Below are 23,894 nucleotides of genomic sequence, written 5' to 3'. Positions count from 1 at the left end.
GTGGAGAACACTGCTGCCCGGATCAATGCGTAAGTTTAAATGTAGTCCTTTGTAATCGTAATAATATTACAGGGAATAACTGTCTGAATGGTAGCTGAGTAAGTTATTTCATTTAGGGGAAATCCAGCGAGGGAGAAGCGCACGAGACAGCAGCTTAAGATGAAATATAAAAACATCGTTCAAACAGAACAAAAATGTTCCCACACATAATCGTAATCGTGATTAAAATTTGATTAATTGAGCGGCCCTACTACAAGGAAATACAAAATGAGCTTAAAGAGATACAAAATGACCCCAAAACAACACAAAATTCCAATAAAAAGACACAAATAAAGACACAAACTAACTAGAGACACAAAATAACCATAAAGAGACAAAAAAATAACCCTAAAGAGACCCAAAATAACTACAAAGAGACCCAAAACAACCTTAAAGAAACAAAAAATAACCTTAAAGACACAAAATAACTACAAAAACTCACTAAATAGCTTTAAAGACACACAAAATGACCTCTGAACGACACAAATAGCTACAAAGAGACACAAAATAGCCTTAAACGGACACAAAACAACCACAAAAAGACACAAAATGACCCCAAAGAGATACAAAATAACCAAGAGAGACATACAATGACCACCGAACTTCACTACTGAACATGTTTGTGTGGAACTATTTGACGTCCAGAAACCAGCTCCAGGTTGTGACACCAGATCTTCAGCTCCCTGTGTGCGTCTGCTTCATGCTAAGCTACGTTAGCGTCTGGAAGGTCTGGCCAGATCAGCTGCTGTTTAGTCTGCAGAGCTCCAGATGTGGTTCTGGTTCCAGCTGTGGTCGGATCGCCGCCTCGGGCCTGGCTGTTTACGGAGCTCATCCAGTTAGCTTCAGGTTACGGGCCGTGATGTCAGCACGCCGTCCGTCTGCGTCATCCCACCGCCGGCCCTGATCCGGAGACCAAACACAGGAAGCAGCCTCCTGTCTCCGGCTTCCAGCGGTTCAAGGTGTGAGAGGTGATCTTAAAAACACACATCAGGCCGTTAGCGCTCAGCTGACGGGCCAGGATTTTATACCACATCTGGAGTCCTTTGCTCTTTTTATTCATTTATTTACCGATAATTTCCCCTTTGAACAAATTAAACTGTTTTTTCTTCTGAAACATCTTCTCCTCAAAACGAGAAGCAACGACAACACAAAAAGACCAAAAATAGACAAAATGATAAAAGTGAAACAAAAAACGACACAAGTAAAACAGAAAATAGAAAAATGGCCTTAAAGGATCATAATATGATGACACAGACAAATTATCACCACAAAGACACACAAAATGACAACAAAAACACACAAAATGACAACTAAGAGATACAAAATGACTACAGAGAGATGAAGATGACCACAAAGACACAAAACGACTAGAAAAAGACAAATTAATAACAGAGACACAAAATGACTAGAAAAAGACAAAATAACCACAAAAAGACTAATTAATAACAAAGAGACACAAAATGACTAGAAAAAGACACAAAATAACCACAAAAAGACTAATTAATAACAAAGAGACACAAAATGACTAAATAAAGACACAAAATGACAACAAAGAGACACAAAATAATTAGAAAGTGACTTCAAAGAGACACAAAATAACTACAAAGAGATGAAGATGAAAATGAGACACAAAGTGAGGTCAAAGAAAAACCTAAATTCAGACGTTAAAAGGAAAACCCTCAGATTCTCAACAACAATCAGCTGCTTCTACATTTTATGGTTTAAATCACGGCTGCTGGTGTGACATATTTAATATTCCTCACACAGAGACACTCTAAACACAGAGACGGTTTCTGGTTGTGTTTGTCCAGAACTTTAGCTTCCTGCTGCAGAAGAAGACGAAGAACCCAACAGAGGTATTAATAATGAAACACAAAGATCTCTGTTTGATGCTCCGACCACTTTTAGATGAGAAGAAACCTTTTTTCTACAGGATTCAGTGAAGCGCAGTGATGGAGCTTTTGCTGGAGCCGGACAGCACCTCAGCGTCCTCGTATTCCTACACCGTCCTCATGTCCCCACGCCGTCCTCATGTCCTCACGCCGTCCTCGTGTCCCAACGCCGTCCTCGTGTCCCAACGCCGTCCTCGTGTCCTCACGCCGTCCTCGTGTCCCAACGCCGTCCGCATGTCTCAACGCCGTCCTCGTGTCCTCACGTCATCCTCAAGCCGTCCTCATGTCCCCACGCCGTCCTCAAGCCGTTCTCATGTCCTCACGCCGTCCTCGTGTCTCAACGCCGTCGTCGTGTCCCAACGCCGTCCTCATGTCCTCACGCCGTCCTCGTGTCCCAACGCCGTCCTCATGTCCCAACGCCGTCCTCGTGTCCCAACGCCGTCCTCGTGTCCTCACGTCATCCTCAAGCCGTCCTCATGTCCTCACGCCGTCCTCGTGTCTCAACGCCGTCCTCGTGTCTCAACGCCGTCCTCGTGTCCCAACGCCGTCCTCGTGTCCTCACGCCGTCCTCGTGTCCCAACGCCGTCCTCATGTCCCAACGCCGTCCTCGTGTCCCAACGCCGTCCTCGTGTCCTCACGTCATCCTCAAGCCGTCCTCATGTCCCCACGCCGTCCTCAAGCCGTCCTCATGTCCTCACGCCGTCCTTGTGTCCCAACGCCGTCCTCGTGTCCTCACGTCATCCTCAAGCCGTCCTCATGTCCCCACGCCGTCCTCAAGCCGTCCTCATGTCCTCACACGGTCCTCGTGTCCTCACGCCGTCCTCGTGTCCCAACACCGTCCTCGTGTCCTCACGCTGTCCTCGTGTCCCAACACCGTCCTCGTGTCCTCACGCCGTCCTCGTGTCCCAACACCGTCCTCATGTCCTCACGCCGTCCTCGTGTCCTCACGTCATCCTCAAGCCGTCCTCATGTCCCAACGCCGTCCTCGTGTCCTCACGCCGTCCTCGTGTCCTCACGTCGTCCTCATGTCCCAACGCCGTCCTCGTGTCCCCACGCCGTCCTCGTGTCCTCACGTCATCCTCAAGCCGTCCTCATGTCCCCACGCCATCCTCAAGCCGTCCTCATGTCCTCACGCCGTCCTCACGTCCCCACGCCGTCCTCATGTCCCCACGCCGTCCTCATGTCCCCACGCCGTCCTCATGTCCCCACGCTATCCTCATGTCCCCACGCCATCCTCAAGCCGTCCTCATGTCGTCCTCATGTCCCCACACCGTCCTCATGTCAACATGCCATCCTCATGTCCCCACGCTGTCCTCAAGCCGTCCTCATGTCCCCACGCCATCCTCATGTCTCCACACCATCCTCAAGTCCCCACGCCGTCCTCATGTCCCCACGCCGTCCTCACGTCCCCACGCCGTCCTCACGTCCCCACGCCGTCCTCACGTCCCCAGGCCATCCTCACGTCCCCAGGCCATCCTCACGTCCCCAGGCCGTCCTCACGTCCCCACGCCGTCCTCACGTCCCCACGCCGTCCTCACGTCCCCACGCCGTCCTCATGTCCCCACACCGTCCTCATGTCCCTACTCCATCCTCCTGTCCCTACACCGTCCTCATGTCCCCACTCCATCCTCATGTCCCTACTCCATCCTCAAGTCCCCACGGCGTCCTCATGTCCCCACGCCGTCCTCACGTCCCCACGCCGTCCTCACGTCCCCACGCCGTCCTCACGTCCCCACGCCGTCCTCACGTCCCCAGGCCATCCTCACGTCCCCAGGCCATCCTCACGTCCCCAGGCCATCCTCACGTCCCCAGGCCATCCTCACGTCCCCACGCCGTCCTCACGTCCCCACGCCGTCCTCATGTCCCTACTCCATCCTCCTGTCCCTACACCGTCCTCATGTCCCCACTCCATCCTCATGTCCCCACACCGTCCTCATGTCCCCACACCGTCCTCATGTCCGTACTCCATCCTCCTGTCCCCACACCGTCCTCATGTCCCTATGCTGTCCCCATTTCTCCAGCGTTTCTTGGTTTGTTTTAATGACTTCAGCTGCTTCAATGACAGCAAACATGCCGCAGGGAAACTTATTCTCAAGTTCAGATGATTTTTAATTATCTGCGGAAGCCTGAAGGTGAAAAGAGTCGTCAGGAGCTTCCTGTACGAAGTATGACAGCGTTTTAAAAGTCTGCAGCAATAAACGAAGGTTAAAAAGTTTGCCAGAGTCGGGGTCAGGCTGTTAAATATGCAGATGAGGTGAAGAAACGGCAGCATGTGATCGCTTTAACAAAACAGCCAGAAAAGTGTCAGCTGCATGAAAATAAAGGTCAGAGGAGCAGAACATACGACCTGCATCAGCGCAGTCAGGTGTTCACATTCACACAGAAGAAGATACAGGAAGCTCAGATGCACAGTTTGAAAGGATGGATGAGAAATTAGTCAAATGATGATAGAAAAGACGCTTTGTATTTAAAAAAAAAAATGCTGACAGAGGCAAAAATACCTGCAGACAGATGAAAAATGAGCACAAAAAGATGGAATAAAACAGTACAAGATAACAAAAAGATGCACTATGATAACAAAACACCAAAAAGAACTAAAAAGACACATAAAAAACCCACAAACCACGACACAGTGACAGTAATGTAGGAATATTGGTAAATTAGGATACTGGGTGTTTGGGTTCGTACTACTATGGTAGTGTCTACAGATACGGACCTGTACCCGTAGCCTGTGGCCTACGGATACGGCACTTTCCATTTGCCAGACAGATACGGACCCATACGCGAGTCTCGCAAGTCAAGAAGCTGCTAACCACTGCAAACTGTTGAAAGGTAAGCAAAGGTTAGGGTTAGTGTTAGGGTCAGGTTTAGGGTCCATACCTGTAGTACCGATGCTACGGGTCCGTACTGCTAGCGTCTACCGGGAGTCACGTGACCAGATCTTGCGTATCTGATTGGCAAATGGAAAGTGCCGTATCCGTAGTCCACAGGCTACGGGTACGGGTCCGTATCTCTAGCAACAACCTACTACTAAAGGTAGCTACCCTAAGGCTTACCTGACATGGAGCAGACTTACCTTGCTGACAAAACTTCAACCTTTAGGTCTATCCACAGTTAATACATGCTAATTAAAATAACTTACCCCCAACAACTTAGTTGTAGCTAAATAAAAATATTTTAATTCAATGTTTTAAATAAATTGTCAAAAAACATATTCCCTTCAATTTTACAATTTTTAAACTAACAAAATACATTTTAAACTGAATGGGATGGTTTCCCATAAAATTAATTTAACAACTAACACAAAACATTTCCCTTAAAATATTTCAGGTTACCTTAACCAAGCTCACAGAGGAATACGGTCAAATATGTCACTCAAATGTTCTTATATGTGACACAAAACAAACAACTTGTACTAAACACCAAGCACTGTTCATAGATTTGTGGGCCACACACTCTCACACACCAACCAGGCCTGTGTGTTGATCTCCACAGTTAGCAAACTCACAGTTAGCGGTTAGCAGAATCCACAGCTCGGTGTAGGAAAAGTCAGCAGCTGGACGAACAATCTAATGTCCCAGGAAAGAAACGTTCAGAGGTGCAGCAGGTAACTCCTCATCCAGAAACACCTCAGTCTATCCAGTTCAAAATCCACTCAAGCCGTGACGACGCTAGCCCGCCCGTAGCTTAGCCGTTAGCTTAGCCGTTAGCGTTAGCCTGAACCCGCTCACACAGAATCTCATTCTTTATCAGCTCATAAAAACAACATCTGTGCACCTGCAATCCTTACCTACACACAGCTAACAAGGCAACAAACAGGATTTACTAAGTAAGTCTAATCATTAGACACTTGGACTCTAAAAACCTTGATCAACTTCTGCACCTCTCAACTCACCGTCTCCTCTTCTAGTCTATGCTCCCAACATACATCTACCATTTCTTCCTCCCGCCCCCTCACATTCGCTTCCTCATTCTCGACCAATCCCCGCACAGAAAAACAACTTGACCTTTAACCCTTGACCAATAAACAGTTAACTGCAAATAAAAAGGAGTAGTCTGTGTTTTTCATATTCTCATCTGCGAAATGTAATTAGTTAGATCACCCCCCCCCCACACACACACACATTCTTTCCTATACAGTTTATTTTAACTATGTAAATAACCATTTTGTTTACACACAAATTAACATGAATTAACTATTTTAATGTCGTAGTTAACTCAATTACTTTTAGTTTTACAAATTTTTACATAACAACCCAATAATTTTTCAGGCCATCAATGTAATTAAGTGCCCTATTTTCAACGGGGCTACAAAGACAAAAGACAAATGCCAGCCAAACACAAACAAAAAACAGACTCCAAAGTGACAAAAGCATGGTGGAGGCAGCATCATGATGTGAAGCATGGTGGAGGCAGCATCATGATGAAGCACGGTGGAGGCAGCATCATGATATGATGTGAAGCACGGTGGTGGCAGCATCATGATGTGAAGCACGGTGGTGGCAGCATCATGATGTGAAGCACGGTGGTGGCAGCATCATGATGTGAAGCACGGTGGTGGCAGCATCATGATGTGAAGCATGGTGGAGGCAGCATCATGATGTGAAGCATGTGTCTGTCTGTCATGTCTGTCCATGGATTCATTCATTTAAAAGCTGTTACATAAGATAAAACAATTGTTCAATAATCTCACAGCAGCTTTACAAAAACGTCGGAACATCAGCAGAAAAGTAAAAAGAAACACATAAGAGCTGTTTGTATTGCAAAGACTCCTCTAAATGTAGAGAATAACAATATTTTTTGCAAGTTTTCCATAAAATTTAATAAATAAGTATTTTACAGTGTTCTAAATGTTCAAAATACTCATAATGCACAGCAGATATTTCAGTTTCTGCAGCAGCTTCCTGTCTTTAAATCAAACCAGCGACCTCCCTTTAGAGCAGCAAAGTTCAGCTTCTCCTCTTCCTGCAGTGACTTCCAGCTGTCATCCCCAATGCGTCCCAACAACTTCATGAATATTCATCGGCGCTGATTAGCATAGCGTTGTGGATATTAGCATAGCCGGTGACATGAACATGAACGGCTGAATCAGAAGGAGTGGGCAGATCGGCCCTGAGGGGACAGCAGGCCGGCATTCATTACGCTCAGGAAGCCGACGGGTCACGAAGAAGCAGGACGGAGGCAGCAGAGGAGAACGTTTACTGTAGACGGTCTGAGATATGGAGGGAGGAACCGACAAACCATTCTGGGACTTAAAAGGCATTCATGAGACTTTGGTGCAGAGAATCCTGTTTTCTCCTTTCATCCCACCTGGCAGAGAACGCTCCCACAACGCTGGCTAACATCAACTACAAGCTAGAAGTATCTTCAAAAGAAATGTTTAATCAAATGAGAACAAAGACAGTTTAAAGAAAAAGGAAATTTCAGTTAATGTGATGTTTTATTGTCAACATTCAGTCACTGAACATCTCTTGGAGTTAAATCTATTATCAAGAGGCGGAAAGAAAATGTGTGAATCTTCCCTAAACCCTTAAAAAAATAGCAAACAAGACGATTGAGGGAGGCCACCAAGACACCCATGGCTCCTCTGAAGGACAAAATATTTATAAAATGCTGTAGAAAAGCCTCCAAAAATGCAGAAAAATGAAACATTAATCCTGTCGCCTTTGCTGCCAGATTTACGACTCTTTTATTTATTTCATGGTACTGTATTTTATCTGTTGTCTTCGCTGCTGTATCTTCAGTTCTTATGTGATTTGTGTTTTATTCTCACGGTGTACAACCCCAGTGAAGTTTCCTCCTCTTCTGTATGTGTCTGTAGAATAAAACCAAAGATAAAAAGGTGCGTCTTTGTATTGCTTCAACGGGACTAAAGGCTCTTCACGGACCCGTTGCTGCTCAGCTGGAAACACTTGTGGCCCAAATGGCTGCTGAATGTGAATGTGCTCGGAGACAATGTCGATGCATTTTTCATGGCGAACACAGAAGCTTCTCGGCTCCGATACGACAACCAAAGCTCAGCCGGGCGTGGATGGAATCTGCAGCAGATCCAGGAAGCGCAATGTCAGGAAGAAGGTGATGCAACGAGGAAAATCTCAGGAAAATAAAGACGTGAATGTGAAGAAGGGGACAGAAAGTAAATAGATTTACCCATATGTCCATGCACTTTGACTGCACTGCTCCTCTAACACTCTGACAGATAAATAAAAATTTCAAAAAAGCTATAAAATCATAAAAAAAGACACAAAAATTTCAGAGAAGACAATGAAATATTTTAAAAAGAAACTGAGAACAAATAAACATCAGAAACAAAACATTAAAAAGATGCCAAAATCTGAAAAAAAACTCAAAAACTTCTGAAAATATTTGAAATTAATAAAAATATCGGCGATGACAAAATTTTAAAAGACAATAAAAACATAAAATAAATACACACCACAATAAAGAAAAATATCAACCAAAAACAAAAAAGTAAACTGAGAATTATTATTTTTACTATTACAACGTATATCTCCTGGAAGTTCTGTGTTCGAATCTGTGAAACAAAACGTTTCAGTGACATGATAGCAGCCTTCAGTTTGAGACTAACAGCCCACTGACAGCAACGGAGCGACACACTTCTTCTAAAGCCTTAACAGGTCCCTGAAAAGAGGTGAATGTCGGTCTGATTGACTGGAATCCCTCCTCCACGATCATTTAAAGCTCCCGGGCAGCTCAGAGACAGCCACAGTGACTGGGGAGGAGGACGGAAAATGCGGACCGGATTTTCACAAACCTGGAGTTCTCTGGAGTAAAAACGCGGACTGGATTCCCCCAAAGGTTACATATTCCCGTAACAGCAAAGCGGAACTGTCTTTTCTTTTTTTTGCCCACGTGATACTGGGAGTGTGGCCTGAGAGAGTGAAGGGGCTGAGCTGGAGCCCTGCACATAAAGCAAGAAAAGGTTCCAGTTTGTCACTATTTTGATGCACTACAATGACATTTTTTCTCAATAGTTTCAGTGAAATCTTCAGTTATTTGTGTAATTTGGGGCATTTATTTTTAGTAATTTGGGCCAAATCTTTCTTTATTGGTCCTTAAAAATGGGGGGGAGGAAAGTGTGACATTTTCAAATCAAGGTGATAGTCTCAATAAGATAGGACGTGTTGCATACATAGTAAGACAAGAGTCCAGTTTTTGTTATTATTATGACATAAGACAGTACTATTGTTATTCTATTTATACACTTTGAGTCGTTTTGGAAGGTTTTTAAGGTAGTTTTGATAATTTTGAGGTGTTCTGAACAAATAATAGGCAGATTTTCATCAGTTTTTGACTATTTTTGAGTAGTTTTCGACACATCTTTGATTATTTTCGACATTTTTTCCGTCATCTGGGACCTTTATTGGGTTTAAGCTGTCTTGGATGATTTTTGAATTATTTGGGCCACTTTTGGAATTATTGCCCCCTGAAAATGAAATCCAGTTTTCTTGCTATTTCTATGCAAAAATGTTGATGTGGAACGTCAAACTGGTGTCCACAGAGGAACAGATGTTATTATATGAGTAAAGTCACAGGCTGCTTCCATGATGTCTTCACGTTGACGTTTACCAACATAAGAGGCTGATTTTTGACTTGAAATAAAACCGACAGACACATTTCACGTTGATTTGAGTTATTTAATTGAAATACAAGTCAGTACCTTTAGGCTTCAGTTTATTATCAACAGTACACATTCTCCATACTTTAGTTTTGTACAAAGAGGTATCGGTGATATAAAAACACAGTACGCCGGAGTTAAACACGAGACGAAAACACTTCAACCATACTTCAAGTGTCAGGAATCTTTCTGTCTGCGCTGGGAGCAGATCTGGCATCAGTTGACCCGATGAGGAACCGTCGGCGGCATCAGGAGCGTCGCGCTAAATGGAAATGTGCTACGACTAATAAATATCCTGCAGGAGCGTCGGCACGGCAACAAGCGGAAACAGGATCTTGTTTCAGGTCGTTTCTGCTTCCTGTTGGGCCGCGCCGGACGCTAAAATTAAATAATATTCCATAAACAGTATCTGTATTAAATATTCTAGTCATGCAGTTATATTCAGTTGAGAAATAATTTAATCCATCTTTTCCCGCTAACCGGTGACTCCGCTTCGTCTCCGACTCCAGACGACGTTCGAGGACGAATTCAAACCAGAACTGAAACAAACGACCGATAAATAATCAACAGGAGCTGAAAAAGGGAGGTTTGAAGGAGAGATATGACAATAATAAGAGCAGGTATTAGAGATAAAACACAAGTTAAACCGTTTTTTCTTTGGTTATTTAGAAATATCTCAGAGGTGATTTTAAAGTTCTACTGTTTTAGAGTCTGTCAACTCTTCTAAACTTTAAATGGTGGACAACTTACTGTCAAAACAACAAAAATTCAGTTTGTTTTTCATCCAATTCATCCCCAATAAACCAGAAAAACATGAAATTTTGAGTTTGGAATACAAACAATAAGAACAGTGGAGGTTTTTTTTGTGTGTGTGTGGGTTTCCTTTGACATAATTTAACCCTCAGAACCCCAAAATGAGAAAGAAAACGACAAAAACACGACAAAACTTCAAAAACAAGAAAGAAAACGACAAAAAAAAAACACTTCCACAAACTGTGATGACATGAACTGACAAAAATGAGACAAACCTGCAAAACTGAAACAGAAAACGACAAAAACAAGACAGAAAAGAACCACAAAGAGACAGAACTGTCCCTAAGTGTCATAAAATGTCCAAAATGAGACGCAAAACAATACAAACATGATGCAACACGACAGGAAAGATAACGGTGGAGTGTAAACTGTCATGAGAAAAACTAGAACCAAAATGAGAAAGAAAAGACACAACAGGAAACAAAAGTGTCGTATAGTGACACAAAATGACAAAAACAAGACAGGAAGTGACAAAAACAAAACACAAAACTACCTAAACATGGCACAAAATGACAAAAACAACAAAGAAACTAAGAAAACAAGACAAAAAACAACATAAACCGGGCAGAAAACTACAGAAATGAGACACAAAATGACCATAGGGAGACAAAAAAATGCCCCAAACACACATAAAGCAATCAAATGAGATGCAAAATAACTGAAAAAAAGATTTTTAAAAATGTAATAATGTAAGGAATTACAATGAAACAAACTAATTGTCTTGTCCAGTTTGTGAAGGTTGTAGATTTTTTCAGTTGTTGTAGAAAAAAAAAATCTGTGAAAATTGAGCCCACGAGTGAAGATAAATGAGGTCACGGTGACAAAAAATAAAACATAGTAAGAACAAATGAAGCAAGAATGTGAGAAAAATGAGGTCACAGGGAAGAAGAATGAGACAAGAAGTGGTCAAGGGATCAGAGGGTTAAACTATGGGACTGATGACGGACACTTTGCTTCTTAAACCAGGTCCACTCTTGGTCTGGTTCCTCCCAGCAGGTGTTTCCAGGTGTTTCCAGATGTTTCCAGGTCTTTCCAGGTGTCTCCAGGTGTCCTCGGCTGGAGTCGGTGGAGGAGTTGAGTCCTGGACTAGGAGGCTGGAGGTCGGACCGCTCTGCAGGAGTGGCAGCAGGCCTTACTGTAGTACCAGTGGCTGCACAGGTTCACCTTCAGGGCCAGCAGGCAGTTGGTGGAGGGCCGGTCCTGGCAGCTCTCATCTGGACCAGAACCAGCAGGAATCAGACAGGAAGTTAGCAAAGTTCTCATCTGAACCAGAACCAGTTAGACAGGAAGTTAGCAAAGTTCTCATCTGGACCAGAACCAGTTAGACAGGAAGTTAGCAAAGTTCTCATCTAGACCAGAACCAGTTAGACAGGAAGTCAGTAAAGTTCTTGTCTGAACCAGAACCAGTTAGACAGGAAGTTAGCAAAGTTCTCATCTAGACCAGAACCAGTTAGACAGGAAGTCAGCAAAGTTCTCATCTGGACCAGAACCAGTTAGACAGGAAGTCAGCAAAGTTCTCATCTAGACCAGAACCAGTTAGACAGGAAGTCAGCAAAGTTCTCATCTGGACCAGAACCAGTTAGACAGGAAGTCAGCAAAGTTCTCATCTGGACCAGAACCAGTTAGACAGGAAGTTAGCAAAGTTCTCATCTAGACCAGAACCAGTTAGACAGGAAGTCAGTAAAGTTCTCATCTGGACCAGAACCAGTTAGACAGGAAGTGAGCAAAGTTCTCATCTGGACCAGAACCAGTTAGACAGGAAGTTAGTAAAGTTCTCATCTGGACCAGAACCAGTTAGACAGGGAGTGTGTGTTTGTGTAGCTATATCAGTGTGTGTGTGTAGCTCTATAAGTGTGTGTTTGTGTAGCTGTATAAGTGTGTGTTTGTGTAGCTGTATAAGTGTGTGTTTGTGTAGCTGTATAAGTGGGTGTTTGTGTAGCTGTATAAGTGGGTGTTTGTGTAGCTGTATAAGTGTGTGTTTGTGTAGCTGTATAAGTGTGTGTTTGTGTAGCTGTATAAGTGTGTGTGTGTGTAGCTATATAAGTGTGTGTTTGTGTAGCTGTATAAGTGGGTGTTTGTGTAGTTGTATAAGTGTGTGTTTGTGTAGCTCCATCAGGTGTGTGTGTGTGTAGCTCTATAAGTGTGTGTTTGTGTAGCTGTATAAGTGTGTGTTTGTGTAGCTGTATAAGTGTGTGTTTGTGTAGCTGTATAAGTGGGTGTTTGTGTAGCTGTATAAGTGGGTGTTTGTGTAGCTCCATCAGTCTGTGTTTGTGTAGTTTTGTTGCAGCATCAGGTGTGTGTTTGTGTTACCGGGGGGCTCGGTGGGGCAGGGCTGGAGGGTGCAGGTCTGTTTGGACACCGGTTTGGTCAACGGGTCGCAGCCTCGGACCAACTCTCTGCCCTGGTAACACTTCACATCCCTCATCCGGACGCCGACGCCACAAGTCTTAGTGCACTGATCACACACAATCACACAATCACACAAACACAACGTTACACAACTTTCCTTGCTGGTTTTTCTGCTGCAGAGACACTTTGATTTGTCTGTTCTACGTCAAAGGTGGGAAGTTTTGGTTCTTTATGGGGTGTAATTCACATACTCGGGATTAAAACTGCAAAAATAATATTAAATACAACTTCGATTCACTACAATACGTATAAACACCCTCCTCTCTTAGAATTATAAGAATCTGAAGGAATATCTAAGGTACAGCTCTAAAGAGAGAAAAACGTGCTGGAGGATTATTTTATAATAGTTATGTGTAGACTTTTTAATTAATTTATTTTATTTTTAACAATTTATTTTATGTATACAATGGTTCATTTTATGGTGAAGGCATGTTTTATTGTTGTGAAATTTTAAAAAGTACATTTTAAGGCATTATTTTAGATTTTTGTGTTTATTTTGACATTAATCATGGAACTTTTTTGAACAATATTGATGATTTTATCTATTAGATGCACGTTTTAGAGGCTGTTTTTTTTTTTTTTTTACATTAATACCGTATTTTGTATTTATCTTTGTATATTTTAAATATTTGACAGACTAATGTCAGGGTCCATTACGGCATAATTAAAATAAAAAATCCTTTTTATTTAAGAATAAAAATATTGTTTGATTTTTTCTTATCTCTAAATATCATAATAATAATAATAATTAAAAGAATAATTCCTATTATTAATATGATAATAATAATAAAAACATATATAAATAGATGATAAAAATATTTGATAATAATAATAATAAGTTCAAACTGGAACCCAAAACCCCCAAAAATTCATCACTGAAGAACCTTTGAGTTACTTCTGAGTGTGCAGTGTGATTCATTACGGCTAAAACCTTCAGTTTTAGTGTTTTATTGTGTTTTAAAATCATTTTATTTGATCTCTGTGAGCTTTATGTTTTAAAACAGTTTGTTTGGTGTTTTATTTGCTTTTACTGTGTTTTTTGTTGTGTTTTATGTCATTTTAGGAGGAAAAAGGATGATTCTTAGAGCAGTTCTTCTACAGCAGCTGTTGTTCACTTTGGTCCAGATGTGTGACGATGAAGGTCCGGGTCTTCCTCACCTCGGACCAGGGCGTGGTGTACCACTTGAAGCAGGGCCGTTCGAAGCAGGTGTTCTCCTCCTCCGGTTTCTCTTCGCCTCCACAGACCTCGTCGTCGAAGGTCTGGAACTTTCCTCCGGTGATGCCGACGCAGAGGACGATCCTGCGCTTCACGCCGCGACCGCAAGTCGTGTTGCACTGCAGGAAGAAAACATGCAGCGCCAATAAATCTGCATCAAATCTGCGTTTCTACCCAACAGACGAGACAAAAAATAAACACAGAGAGACAAAGCCGTCCTAGAAAGACAAAAAAATACTAAAATTAGAGAAAACGGCAAAAATGAGAGGGTAAATGGCTAAAATGAGACAGAACACTACGAAAACAAGACACAAAATGAGAAAAACCAGACAAAAGAACGACAGAAATGAGGGAACGGAGACACAAAATGAGCAAAACAAGAAGCAAAAAAGAAAAACAAGATGCAGAAGACAGAAAGGAGACAGAAAAGTCCATGAACTAGGCACAAAACAGCAAAAAAACGAGACAGAAAATAACCTCAAAGAGACAAAACTGTCCCACAAAGACACAAAATTTGAAAAAACGAGACACAAAATGACAAAAACCATATGTAAAATGAAGGAAAAGAGACATAAAATAACCTCAAAGAGACAAAACTGTCCCACAAAGACACAAAATTACAGAAACTAGAGAGAAAACAGCAAAAACAAGGTGCAAAAAGGCAGAAGAGAGACAGAAAAATTCATAAACTCGACACAAAACAGCAAAAAACGAGACAAAGTAACCACATAGGAACAAAACTGTCCCACAAAGACACAAACATAGAAAAACTAGACAGACAATGGCAAAAAAGAGACAGAAAACAATTAAAAACAAGACAAAAAACACGACAAATGAGCCCACAAAGAGACAGAAAATGACAAAACCAAGACAGAAAATATCCAAAAACAGACAAAGCTGTTCCAGAAAGACCCAAAATTACAGAAACTAGACAGAAAACAGCAAAAACAAGATGCAAAAAGGCAGAAGAGAGACAGAAAAATCCATAAACTAGACACAGTACAGCAAAAAATGAGACAGAAAATAACCACATAGGGACAAAACTGTCCCATAAAGACAGAAAATTACAAAAATTAAATATAAAATGGGGCTGCACAGTGTAGTAGTGGTTAGCACTTTTGCCTTGCAGCAAGAAGATCCCCGGTTCAAATCCCGGCCTGGGATCTTTCTGCATGGAGTTTGCATGTTCTCTCTGTGCATGCGTGGGTTTTCTCCGGGTACTCCGGCTTCCTCCCACAGTCCAAAAACATGCTGAGGTTAATTGGTTACTCTAAATTGCCCGTAGGTGTGAATGTGAGTGTGATTGTGTGTCTGTATATGTAGCCCTGTGACAGACTGGTGACCTGTCCAGGGTGTCCCCTGCCTTCACCCGAGTCAGCTGGGATAGACTCCAGCACCCCCCATGACCCTAGTGAGGATAAAGCGGTGTATAGAGGATGGATGGATGGATGGAAATATAAAATGACAGAAAAGAGACAAAACAGTCCCAGAAAGACACAAAATCACAAAAATGACTTGTAAAATGACAGAAAAGAGAGAAAATAACCTCAAAGAGACAAAACTGTCCTAGAAAGACACAAAAATAACAAAAACTAGACAGAAAAGGACAGAAATTGGACACAAAATGACAAAAACAGCATGCACAAAGACAGAAACGAGTCAGAAAACCACAGAAGACGACGTAAAACGTGTTGATGTGTTTTGTTACGAGGACGTTTGGTTTCTCACCCGCTCCCATTCTTGGCTGAGCCAATGAGGAGGACAGTCTCTCTCTCCACAGGGGTGGATGGACAGAGGTTTGTCCTCAGCAGGACACTGGTTCTCTGGAACCACTCGACCTTCTGGAGCTTTACAGTAAACATGACGGAGCATCTTCCCCTGACCACACGAACCAGAACACTGCAGGAACACATGAGAGACGATTGAAGAGGACAAAATTAAAGCTTCAAAAATACCATGAGGAATAAAATAAAATCTGATCTTTATTTACATTTTAGTTTCTTACATTCATTACGTATGTCTGGTGCTTTAAGTTTGAACTGCCAAAAAAAAAATTTAAAAATGAAAATAAAATAATTAAAATTAAAATAAATCTTAACAAGAGTAATACAAAAAACATACAAAAAATAAAACTTTTAAAAATGAAATAAGTAAAAAATAATATATCTAACAATAAAAATGTTTTAAGAAAAATGCAGGCCCCAAAAAAATGAAGAAATAAAATAAAAAAATAAAATAAAAGACTCCAATAAGCAAAATAAGCCTCTAAACAGAAATACTGTAATACAAAACATTTAAATAAATACTATAGAAAAGTTTTTTAAAAAGTACAAACAAAAATGTATAATAGTATATAAATAAATTAACTGTAGACGTACAAAATAATAAAAAGTGTTGCAAAACTTTTAAATTAAAAATTGGATTAAAAATAAAATACGCAATAAAATAAACAATAGAAATAAATCTTCTTAAAAGATTGACACAAAAAACATACAAAGGAATAAAATAAACATTGTAAAAAAGAAATACACTATAATTAATTACATTAAAAAAGGAATTTTGCACAAAAAATAAATATTTTGAAAAATGCAACAACCAAAAAAATTGCAATAATATAAGAACAGTCCTGAAAAACATAAAAAATAAAATATAATAAAAGAATTCAAAAAGCAAATTAAGCCACCGAATGGAAATTAACAACACTGTAATACAAAAAGTAAAAGTTTTATTTTAAATATATTACAATAAACAATTATATCTATAGCAATAAAGTGTAGAGACAAAAAGTGTACAAAAAACTATAAATAATAAAAAAAAATAGGTGGGATAAAAACATGAAAAAACATTTTTATGTACACTAAAGGGAGTTAATGCAAAATAAATTCCATTTTCCTAAAGAGGCAGAAATGTAAAACCTAAATAAACTTACATAAATAAAACTAAAGTCATCTGAGTGGACATTTAAATCTGAAAAAAAATCAGTTTTTATTTCCTGTCGTTAAGAAAAAATCAGCTCAAACCAACAGATAAATTAAAAGCAGAAATAAGGAGTTTGTTTATTCGCTGTTTAAACTGATTTCCTCTAAAACTTCTGTTAAAAAATAAACTCTGATCAGAGCAGAAATATAAAGCTACATGAGCTCAGCGAAATATGAATAAAAATCACAGAGAATTTGATTTCACTGCATGACAATAACTTTTTTATGAACTTGTCCGTGTTTTTCCAAGCTGGACGCTGTGGTTATAAATTGAACCTTTGAGTTTCCAGACTCTAAAGTAGTCAGTAAAACCGTAAAGTCACACCACTGGATTCTTTCTGGAGCAGAAACATCTGCGACTGACGACCAGCAGCCGTAAAACGATGTGAAAAATGTGGAAAAAGCGTAAAATGACCGACTGAGACACAAATCAGAACGTCCTGTTTGTCTGCAAGAGGAGCTGCAGAATCAGGAGATAAATAAGAAATATATACACACGTGGACAAAATTGTTGGTACCCCTCAGTTAAAGAAGGAAAAACCCACAATTCTCACTGAAATCACTTGAAACTCACAAAAGTAACAATAAATAAAAATTTATTGAAAATTAAATAATCAAAATCAGCCATCACTTTTGAATTGTTGATTAACATAATTATTTAAAAAAACAAACTAATGAAATAGGGCTGGACAAAAATGATGGTACCCATAACTTAATATTTTGTTGCACAACCTTTTGAGGCAATCACTGCAATTAAACGATTTCTGTATTTGTCAATGAGCGTTCTGCAGCTGTCAACAGGTATTTTGGCCCACTCCTCATGAGCAAACAGCTCCAGTTGTCTCAGGTTTGATGGGTGTCTTCTCCAAATGGCATGTTTCAGCTCCTTCCACATATGTTCAATGGGATTCAGATCTGGGCTCATAGAAGGCCACTTTAGAATAGTCCAACGCTTTTCTCTCAGCCATTCTTGGGTGTTTTTGGCTGTGTGTTTTGGATCGTTGTCCTGTTGGAAGACCCATGACCTGCGACTGAGACCAAGCTTTCTGACACTAGGCAGCACATTTCTCTCCAGAATGCCTTGATAGTCTTCAGATTTCATCGTACCTTGCACACTTTCAAGACACCCTGTGCCAGATGCAGCAAAGCAGACCCAAAACATTACTGAGCCTCCTCCATGTTTCACCGTAGGGACAGTGTTCTTTTCTTCGTATGCTTGGTTTTTCAGTCTATGAACATAGAGTTGATGTGCCTTACCAAAAAGCTCCAGTTTGGTCTCATCTGTCCAAAGGACATTCTCCCAGAAGCTTTGTGGCTTGTCAACATGCATTTTTGCAAATTCCAGTCTCGCTTTTTTATGAGTTTTTTCAGCAGTGGTGTCCTCCTTGGTCGTCTCCCATGAAGTCCACTTTGGCTCAAACAACGACGAATGGTGCGATCTGACACTGATGTACCTTGGCCTTGGAGTTCACCTTTAATTTCTTTGGAGGTTGCTCTGGGCTCTTTGGATACAATTCCAACGATCCGTCTCTTCAATTTGTCATCAATTTTCCTCTTGCGGCCACGTCCAGGGAGGTTGGCTACTGTCCCGTGGGTCTTGAACTTCTGAATAATATGAGCCACTGTTGTCACAGGAACTTCAAGCTGTTTAGAGATGGTCTTATAGCCTTTACCTTTAAGATGTTTGTCTATAATTTTTTTTCGGATGTCCTGGGACAATTCTCTCCTTCGCTTTCTGTTGTCCATGTTCAGTGTGGTACACACCTTTTCACCAAACAGCAGGGTGACTACTTGTCTCCCTTTAAATAGGCAGACTGACTGATTATGAGTTTGGAAACACCTGTGATGTCAATTAAATGACACACCTGAGTTAATCATGTCACTCTGGTCAAATAGTTTTCAATCTTTTATAGAGGTACCATCATTTTTGTCCAGGCCTGTTTCATTAGTTTGTTTTTTTAAATAATTATGTTAATCAACAATTCAAAAGTAATGGCTGTTTTTGATTATTTAATTTTCAATAAATTTTTATTTATTGTTACTTTTGTGAGTTTCAAGTGATTTCAGTGAGAATTGTGGGTTTTTCCTTCTTTAACTGAGGGGTACCAACAATTTTGTCCACGTGTGTAAAAACCAGCTTTAGTGATCTGTTAATGAATCTACGTCACTGTTTCTGCAGAACAAAATAACAAAAATAAAACTTAAAGGGCAGTATTTCTTAAATAATCACAAATGTACCCAAATTACTCAAAAATTGTCCACAATTAGTCAGAAATTGACCAAATTAGTCATAAAATTTACCCAAAGTACTAAAGAATTAACCAAATCACTCACAAATTAACCCAAAAAATAATCCAAAATACCCAAGAATTGTCCTAAATGATTCAAAACTTGACTCAGGTTTTTCTGATAATTTTACATGCTCCAATGTTACTCAAAATTGACCCAGTGATTCAAAAATTGTCCTCATTTCCACAAAAACATTGACCAAATTACACAAAAATTCGACCTCAAAAATTGAGGAAATTACTCAAAAATTTACCAAACTTGACCCAAATTACCCAAAGATTCTCCTAAATTACACAAAACAGGCCAAAACTATGTAGGAATTGACACAAATTACTCAAAAATGGACACAAACTAATCAAAAATTAACCCATATTACACAAAGAACACTCAAAATTAGTCAAAAATGACCAAATTACTCAAGAATTGACCCAAATCACTCACAAATTGTTCCAAATCTCTCAAAAAATTACCTAAATTACTCAAAAAAATTTATCAAATTACTCAAAAATTGAGAAATATTTCTCAAAAAATGTCAAAAATTTTGAGAAATTTTCTCAAAAGATTTCTCAAAAAAATTGAGCCAAATTACTCAAGATTTGACTCAAATCACTCAGAAATTGGCCCAAATTAGTCAAAAAATGTTCTCAATTACTAAAGAATTGACCCAAATGACTCAAAAATGGACCCAAACTAATCAAAAACTGACATAGATTACACAAAAACATTCAAAATTAGTCAAAATGACCAAATTACTCAAGAATTGACCCAAGTCACTCACAAATTGTTCCAAATCTCTCAATAAATTACTCAAAAAATGTTCTCAATTACTAAAGAATTGACCCAAACTATTAAATAATTGACCCAGATTCTGCATTTTTGTCAAAAATTATGCAAAACTTACCAAATGACTCACAAATTCATCCAAACTACTAAGAAATGGCCCCACCAACCTGAAACCAGTCGACAATGAGCCCCTAACTCTGTGCAGGCCCACAGCCCGTCATGATGCTTCCACTCACCGGGCCCCACTCAGAGACGGTCCAGTGGCGTTCGCAGGGCGGCCCGGTGCAGTTCTTGATGTTGGGAGGTTTGGTCATGGGGTCACACGGTCGGCTCTCGTCGGAGCAGCGAACGTCTCGACTCACCTGAGCTTTACGGCCACATTTGGCGGGACACTGCAGAGACAACCACAGGATATTGATATTATTTATTAGAACATATTTACTGTTTATAGCGGCATCCAGCTGTGCACAGAGAAGCTTCTAGTCTCCACTCAGACAGATGTGAGATCAAATATGACCGAGAAAAGAGTGAAATGAGGTGATTTAAAGTAAGATTCACCTCAAGCATCAGTCAATTTACCAACAACGGCTACGTCCTTTAAAATATTTTGACTGAATTTATAGATTTTTTAAAATTTCTGTGACTCTGCTTGTGTTTTTCTAACAGCACACGTTGAGCTCCACGGACAGAAAACCTGAAATCTCCCTCAGAGCGGCTGATTCTCTGACGAGCAGCTGAGAAGAGGAAGCTGCATTTCAAACATTTTTCTGCGTTGTACAAACCGAGCGTTTCTGCAGAATTCATCAGACCGCAAACAGACCATGAGCCTGCAGCTGACAGATGTTAAACCTGAATCTAACGGAGATGTCTGCGCTGCGAGAAACCATCTGAACGATGAGGACGTTTGTTTAGAAACCTACCAGAATCTGAACCCCAAAACCCACCACTGGGGTTAACAAGTTTTCCTTTTTAAAAAATCATCAAAATTACACCATTTATCAGAGTCAGAAACTGCAAAAACCGAAAAAATCTGCAGATATTCAACTTTCTGACAGTCCTTGAACTCATCACGTTTGATTTGTGGTTCTGTTGGGAAAAATATCAAACCTAAGCTTAAAATTGTGATTTTAAATCACTTTACACCGCACGTTTCATTGAAGAAAATGATAAAAAACACCCCAGTTTGCAACAGATTCTGTGAAAAACTAAAGGTTCTGAGATCAAGAAGCGATGAGCCGTGATCAGCAATCACACGTTTAAAAGAAAAATGCATGAAAGTTTGGTTGAACTGCAGGCAGTGTTTCCACAGAGCAGAGAGGAAACAGTTAAATATATGTAGTATGTGGAGGGAAAATGGTCACAAAACAACAAAAAGACAAACAAAACAGGCACAAAATGACAGAAAACAAGAAAAATGAGACTGTCCCAGATGCATAAAGCAATTAAAACAAGACACAAAAGTAGACACTAAATAACAAAAATAAGACAAAAAACAACAAAGCAAAACAAATGGGACACAAAACAGCAAAAATCCCGACACAAAGTGAACACAAAGAGACAAAACTGCCCCAATGACGTATTAAATGATCAAAATGAGACACAAAATGACAAATACAAGAGAAAAGGAGACAGTAAATGACCACAAATAAAACAAAACTACAATGAGACATAACAAAAACAAGACACAACATGACGGAAAAGAGACGAAACTGTGCCAAAGAGACAAAAACAACGCAAACAAGACAAGAAATGACACAGAACGGAGACGACAGAGTGACAGGTTTGAATATCAGCATAAAGACTACAGGTTGGTGGAACAAAGACTCGTAGGTCTGTGGTACCTCGGTCCACTCGGCCACCTCCCACTGTGGACCGCAGGCCGGGCTCTTGCAGGCTCGTCTCTCCATGGGTCTCTCCAGGTCGGCCATGGTGCAGAGGTCGCTGTACACCGAGCTGTCCAGGCCCGGAGACAACATCTTCCAGCAGCGCACCTGACGGAACTGGAAACCTTCACCGCAGGTCCGAGAGCACTCGCTCCAGCTGCTGGCCTCCCACCTGAAACACCGACTGGGTTAGAACATCTAGAACGTTCACCTGAAACGCCAGAACGTTCACCTGAAACGCCAGAACGTTCACCTGAAACATCAGAACGTTCACCTGAAACATCAGAACGTTGACCTGAAACAGCAGAACGTTCACCTGAAACACCAGAACGTTCACCTGAAACAGCAGAACATTGACCTGAAACGCCAGAACGTTCACCTGAAACAGCAGAACGTTGACCTGAAACAGCAGAACGTTCACCTGAAACAGCAGAACGTTCACCTGAAACGCCAGAACGTTGACCTGAAACACCAGAACGTTCACCTGAAACGCCAGAACGTTCACCTGAAACACCAGAACGTTCACCTGAAACAGCAGAACGTTCACCTGAAACAGCAGAACGTTGACCTGAAACAGCAGAACGTTGACCTGAAACGCCAGAACGTTCACCTGAAACGCCAGAACGTTCACCTGAAACAGCAGAACGTTGACCTGAAACACCAGAACTTTCACCTGAAACGCCAGAACGTTCACCTGAAACACCAGAACGTTCACCTGAAACGCCAGAACGTTCACCTGAAACAGCAGAACATTCACCTGAAACAACAGAACGTTCACCTGAAACGCCAGAACGTTCACCTGAAACACCAGAACGTTCACCTGAAACGCCAGAACGTTCACCTGAAACACCAGAACGTTCACCTGAAACAGCGGAACGTTCACCTGAAACAGCAGAACGTTGACCTGAAACAGCAGAACGTTGACCTGAAACAGCAGAACATTCACCTGAAACAGCAGAACGTTCACCTGAAACAGCAGAACGTTGACCTGAAATGCCAGAACGTTCACCTGAAACACCAGAACGTTCACCTGAAATGCCAGAACGTTCACCTGAAACAGCAGAACGTTCACCTGAAACAGCAGAACGTTGACCTGAAATGCCAGAACGTTCACCTGAAACACCAGAACGTTCACCTGAAACACCAGAACGTTCACCTGAAACGCCAGAACGTTCACCTGAAACACCAGAACGTTCACCTGAAACAGCGGAACGTTCACCTGAAACAGCAGAACGTTCACCTGAAACACCAGAACGTTGACCTGAAACAGCAGAACGTTCACCTGAAACAGCAGAACGTTGACCTGAAACAGCAGAACGTTCACCTGAAACGCCAGAACGTTCACCTGAAACAGCAGAACGTTCACCTGAAACAGCAGAACGTTCACCTGAAATGCCAGAACGTTCACCTGAAACAGCAGAACGTTCACCTGAAACGCCAGAAAGTTCACCTGAAACGCCAGAACGTTCACCTGAAACACCAGAACGTTCACCTGAAACGCCAGAACGTTCACCTGAAACACCAGAACGTTCACCTGAAACAGCAGAACGTTCACCTGAAACACCGGAATGTTCACCTGAAACACCAGAGCGTTCACCTGAAACACCAGAACGTTCACCTGAAACAGCGGAACGTTCACCTGAAACACCAGAACGTTCACCTGAAACACCAGAACGTTCACCTGAAACAGCAGAACGTTCACCTGAAACAGCAGAACGTTCACCTGAAACAGCGGAACGTTCACCTGAAACGCCAGAACGTTCACCTGAAACAGCAGAACGTTCACCTGAAACAGCGGAACGTTCACCTGAAACAGCAGAACGTTCACCTGAAACAGCAGAACGTTCACCTGAAATGCCAGAACGTTCACCTGAAACAGCAGAACGTTCACCTGAAACAGCAGAACGTTCACCTGAAACACCAGAACGTTCACCTGAAACGCCAGAACGTTCA

At 41.2% G+C, this 23,894-nt stretch overlaps 1 protein-coding gene across 2 annotated transcripts in view; it reads right to left on the bottom strand.

Annotated features, from left to right (window-relative positions):
* Positions 1-9,575: 9,575 nt before the first annotated feature.
* Positions 9,576-23,894, bottom strand: part of adamtsl2 (ADAMTS-like 2) — a 46,449-nt gene continuing 32,130 nt past the window's right edge. For both annotated transcript variants that reach the window (XM_051950896.1, XM_051950897.1), the window contains exons 14-19: positions 21,900-22,113; positions 20,295-20,450; positions 15,737-15,907; positions 13,951-14,127; positions 12,694-12,838; positions 9,576-11,597 (exon numbers count right to left, since the gene is read on the bottom strand). In XM_051950896.1, coding sequence (XP_051806856.1) covers positions 11,470-11,597; positions 12,694-12,838; positions 13,951-14,127; positions 15,737-15,907; positions 20,295-20,450; positions 21,900-22,113 — 991 coding nt within the window. In that variant the 3' untranslated portion in view covers positions 9,576-11,469. The remainder of the gene's footprint in view (positions 11,598-12,693; positions 12,839-13,950; positions 14,128-15,736; positions 15,908-20,294; positions 20,451-21,899; positions 22,114-23,894) is intronic.

The sequence above is a fragment of the Acanthochromis polyacanthus genome, chromosome 7, assembly GCF_021347895.1.
Source record: "Acanthochromis polyacanthus isolate Apoly-LR-REF ecotype Palm Island chromosome 7, KAUST_Apoly_ChrSc, whole genome shotgun sequence".
Taxonomy (NCBI): Eukaryota; Metazoa; Chordata; class Actinopteri; family Pomacentridae; genus Acanthochromis; species Acanthochromis polyacanthus.
This window is presented reverse-complemented; position numbering and strand designations above follow the sequence as displayed.